Raw genomic sequence first — 5,122 nt, forward strand, 5'->3', positions numbered from 1 at the left:
CTGTCTCTGGGAATGCAGGGAACACACTCTCTTTTGTGCCTGAAAATTCTTCAACAATCCTTGAAATGCAATGAAACCCTGCAGCTGATCATTTCTCTAGCTGCAGCTCCTCTGATGGCTGCCAGTCAGCCTTGCTCAGTGTCTATCTACAGCCTCAGCCGAAGACCATCTTCAGATAGGACCTCACACACACTTTGCCTTTCCCTTCCCCATGCACTTGTCAAGGGGAAGTATATGGCAAGTCAACAGACTTGTACCGGGAATCCATGAATCCTACAAGATTCCATAAAGCAATCAGTGGTGCTCAATCGGGCAAGGTGGTCAAAACAGTATTGAGATTCTGTCTTTCGGGAATTTTTTTTGACAGTCTCACTATGTAACATACAGACCTCCACCTGCGTCTGCCTCCCAAGTGCTGGGGCTAATGTTATTTGCTACCACACATCAGAGTAGTGGGCTTAAAAAAAGAAAATTCAAAGAAAACTAGCAGCCTTTTTCTCTGGTCGTATGTAATAGTTGTTAATAGGCTTTTGAAGATACATCTATATATAACTAAAAACTACATGAACTAGAAATAACAAAGACATTAGTAAAGCCTAGTTTTAGAGCCCTTTCTTCCCTATGAAGCCTGTGCAACCTATGTACATCATGAAAACCCCTCACTGACGAGATGGCTCAGTGGATAGAGACACTTGCCTGAAAACCTGAGCTGGATTCTCAGAACCTGTGTGCTGAAGTAGAGAATGACTCTTTCTCCAAGTCATGATCTCACCTTCGCATGTGCATGCACATGGATACACTCAGGCTAAAATGCTGAATGTCTTGTCATCTTTCTGAAAGCACAGATGATACATACCTGTCCTCTTTATTAACTTGAGAGTAGTATGATCTCTGTCTGATTGCAGAGTAGAAGGAGAAAGCCTCATTCAGATAGCTGGTCTCAGATGTTCGTAAACTATAAGAAAAAAATTTAAATATGATCAAACTGGGTGTATTCCTCATGAGAAACACTTGTTCCAGTTGTCCAACTCTACACAGGGGGATGCTAATGACTATGCTAACTCAGAGTCAGCAAAGTATTACTAGTGTTGTCTTTCAATTGTCTAGGAACAATAGCAACAACAAAATATTTCCTTGCTGCTCCTAAGCTTTTTGGAAGTCAATTAAAGCACATGTCATTCCCATTCTACAAAATGTCAGCATTCTACTTGAGTATATCTGCTCCCAGGTCTAGAACTTCTATAACCTCTCCCTAATCAGTTGGTACTGAAATCTTCACCCATTTCTTTAGCTTTTTCCTCCTTATTAACTCATACTACTCTTTGAGGGGTGCTAATGAGCTATGTAGTCTGTTTAGTATGTCTAATTTAATAAGAAACCTTCAGGGCTGGAGAGATGGCTCAGTAATTAAGAGTGCTGCCTGCTTTTCTAAAGGTCCTGAGTCCAATTCCCAGCAACCACATGGTGGCTCACAACCATCTGTAGTGAAATCTGGTGCTCTCTTCCGGCCTGTAGGCATGCATGCAGGCAGAATACTGTATACATAATAAATAAATCTTAAAAAAAAGAAACTTTGAAAAATAATTTACTTTAAAAATTTATTTACTGCTTTGACAATTTTACATGCATGTGTGCATGCACACACACACAATGCATTCTTGTTATGGAATATTAATTTAAGATGCACTATATTTGTTTATCTGTGGAATATTTGTTTAATGATGTAAAGATGTGTTACATTCTTTTATGCTGAATTTGTTTAACTCTGTGAAGCTGTGTTACTGTGCCTGTCTAAAACACCTGATTGGTCTAATAAAGAGCTCAACGCCCCATAGCAAGGCAGGGAAAAGGTAGGTGGGGCTGGCAGGCAGAGAGAAAAAAATAGGAGTGGAAATCTGGGGAGAGGAAGATGAAGGAGTGAGAAAAGAAGGGGCCAGCCCCCTAGCCAGACACAGAATAAGAAGGAAAGAAAAGATACACAGAAATAAAGGAAGTTAAAAGCCCAGAGGCGAAAGGTAGATGGCATAATTTAAGTTAGGAAAAGCTGGCAAGAAACAAGCCAAGCTAAGGCCGGACATTTATAAGTAAGAATAAGCGTCTGTGTGTATTTATTTTGGAACTGTGTGGCAGGATCCAAAAGAGTAAAGAGTAAAACAAACAACAATTCTGGTTACTCTCTCCTCTTTCTCACCTTCCCACTCCTATATCAAGTCTTTTTTCCTGTCCTTTTCCCAGATTCATGACATGGTTTTGTTGTATGACCCATTTAGTTTAATCAGGGCGTTAGATTGGGACTATCTATGGAATGTGGTGAGGGTACAGTAAGGACATAACCACAGCACTGATAGATTATCTACCAGTAGGAAACCTGATTCTCCTCCATCAAGGTCTGGCTGTCAATGGGCCCTTTGCAGTGCAGATCTACTGTAGACATCTGTCGGTGTTAGAGGCAGGCGGATCTCTGTGAGTTCGAGGCCAGCCTGGTCTACAAGAGCTAGTTCCAGGACAGGAACCAAAAAGCTACGGAGAAACCCTGCCTCGAAAAATCAATCAAACAAACAAACAAACAAAAGACATCTATCTGTAGGTGTTATGGGTTCATGATCACAATGGCTGTGTCTTGTTCAGAAGATGGCAGTGTCCCAGCCCTTCTCCCTATCTGCAGGCTGGTACTACCTTTATGTTGGAGGGATGGCTTATATGTCTTCTCCAGGGGTGAGCATTCTAATAATAACTTACTCCCAGCACCATAACAAAAGATTTTAAAGATCTTGTTCTAACAAAGAGGGATTTTAGTGGTGTGTACTCTGAGTGCCATGCCAAAGCTGGGAAGATGAGGACTTTTCTTATCTTTTTGTTCTGTTTTGTTGACAGGTCTTTCTGTGTATCCCTGGCTGTCCTGAAATTCACTCTGCAGACCAGGCTGGGCCTTGAGCTCACAGAGATTTGCCTACCTGAGGCCCAAGTCTTTGGTTATTAATGTTACTTTGTGCTGAGAGTCACATTTGTAAAAGGAGATTTCTTCTTTCCTTCACTCAAAGGTGAGACTACACAGATGTCACTATTCTAAGGAGGCAAACAACTGTCTATTTTTGTCACATGACCTTTCAAGCATAGCCAACTAGGATGAGTGTTTAAAGGAGGCTGTGAATATACATACTGCGTCTCTACACACCATCAAGACTTAAAGAACCCCAAAACAATAAATATATTTAGTAGTCATCATTTATTTAAGAAAAAGATTAAATTCCTCAGGTCTGATCGAATGAGGTGGTGAAGAGACCACCTGACATCAATAACACAGCTTGAATTATGCAAGGCCATTTCATGGTGCCATCCTGATCCATATGGCCTGAACAAAATTCTGTCTATAACTCACTGTCCTCTCTCTCACGTGCTGTTTTAACCAAAGAAACACTTTCTTCTTTCCATGTGTAATTCACTTACTAATAATGGTAATACAGCTGTCCAATCTTGGAAGCAATTTCTCCTATTTGCCACCGCTTCAAGCCATACCGATTATCCAAGACTTGTCTGTTTACACAGAAGACAAAAAATAGATATAACAAAACATAAATTTCAAAAATAACCAGTTCTGTAAATTCAATGATAAAATATCATCCAATTAGCACAACTTATGAATAAGATTTCAACATAACCATTTAACTCCATTAAAAATGATTCTTTATTAATTGACTGATTTGTGTTATATCTTTGTGTGTATATGTATATATAATCTGTACATACATGTGCATGAATACATGATTGTGTGAACTCAGGTGTGGCAGTTAGATGATAGCCCTCATTGTCAGCCCTCGCCCCTCACCTTTGTGGTCACTACTGCGTACGGAGGCTTTCTTCGCTCTTTACTTCCCATTTCACCCCATTGATTGCTGGAATTCAAACTTGTAGACAAACACTTTCTCTCCAGCCTCTGTTCTTTTAGGGACAGGATTTCATGTAGCTAAGACTGGCCTATCTGTGTAGTTGAGGATAACCATGAATTCTTGATCCTATTTCCACCTCCTAAGAACTAGAATTATAGGTGTATACCAACATACTTAGCTTACAAAATAGTTATTAAATGTCTGCTGAAGCCAGGCACACACTGTGGCAGCACAGCTTTAATCCCAGCAATCGGGAGGCAGAGGATGGCGGATCTCTGTGAGTTTGAGGCCAGCCTGGTCTACAGGGCAAGTTCCAGGGCAGCCAGGGCTACAAAGAGAAATCCTGTCTAAGAAAAAAATATCTACTGAAAGCCTGTCGCAATGGTTCACATTTGTAATCCCACAACTCAGGAGGCACAGGTCAGTTCTGAGGTGGCAGAGGCAGGAGGATTGATATGAGTTTTCAGGGGTTTCTAGGTCAGCTGGGATAATGAAGTGAGATCCAGTATCAGAAAAAGAAAAAAACAAAACAAAAAGAAATCAGAAAAGAGAGAATATAGTCTAAATTCTGAATAGTTCCACTGGCCCTGGGGGACCATACCTTTAATATTAGCACTTGGGAGACAGAGGCAGTTGGATCTTGGTGAGCTTGAGATCAGCCTGGTCTGCAGAGTTCCAGGCCAGCCAAGGCAACATAGTGAGACCTGTCTCACAAAAGAAAAGATGCAACCTTCCTTCCCAAACAGTGTGGACTGCTAACCACATTTCAGAATGTGCTTTGGAAGACAACAGGTCGTCTTCCCAGGTGCAAGTAGTAGATTCTTTTTCCATACAACACTGTCATTTAAAATTAGAACAAACTAAAAATCTTAAAACAGAAGGAAAAAAAACTGTTTTCATTTGGATCATGAGATATATTACTTTACACTTGATCTTAACCAAAAGGTCAAGAAGCACTGAAATATGTTATTTTAAAAGCTCCAAGACTGAGCCAGGAAGATCTGCAGAACCCACATGGTGGAAATCAAGATCTGACTCCAGCAAGTAACACACACACACACACACACACACACACACACACACACACACACACACAGAGTAAACCAAAATAAAGAACAAAATAAGATTTGTTCATGGAAAAGTATATGCTCAACTATGTTCATAGCAGCATTGTTTGTAATAGCCAGAACCTGGAAACAACCTAGATGCCCTTCAATAGAAGAATGGATGAAGAA

At 40.5% G+C, this 5,122-nt stretch overlaps 1 protein-coding gene across 4 annotated transcripts in view; it reads right to left on the reverse strand.

The window, feature by feature from the left end:
• The window catches only part of Scai (suppressor of cancer cell invasion), a 144,994-nt gene that overhangs the window by 34,150 nt on the left and 105,722 nt on the right, over positions 1-5,122 (reverse strand). For all 4 annotated transcript variants that reach the window (XM_026777341.1, XM_026777337.1, XM_005345959.2 and 1 more), the window contains 2 exons: positions 3,448-3,534; positions 857-955 (listed from right to left, as the gene is read on the reverse strand). In XM_026777341.1, coding sequence (XP_026633142.1) covers positions 857-955; positions 3,448-3,534 — 186 coding nt within the window. The remainder of the gene's footprint in view (positions 1-856; positions 956-3,447; positions 3,535-5,122) is intronic.

The sequence above is a fragment of the Microtus ochrogaster genome, chromosome 4 (assembly GCF_000317375.1).
Source record: "Microtus ochrogaster isolate Prairie Vole_2 chromosome 4, MicOch1.0, whole genome shotgun sequence".
In the NCBI taxonomy this organism is placed as follows: domain Eukaryota; kingdom Metazoa; phylum Chordata; class Mammalia; order Rodentia; family Cricetidae; genus Microtus; species Microtus ochrogaster.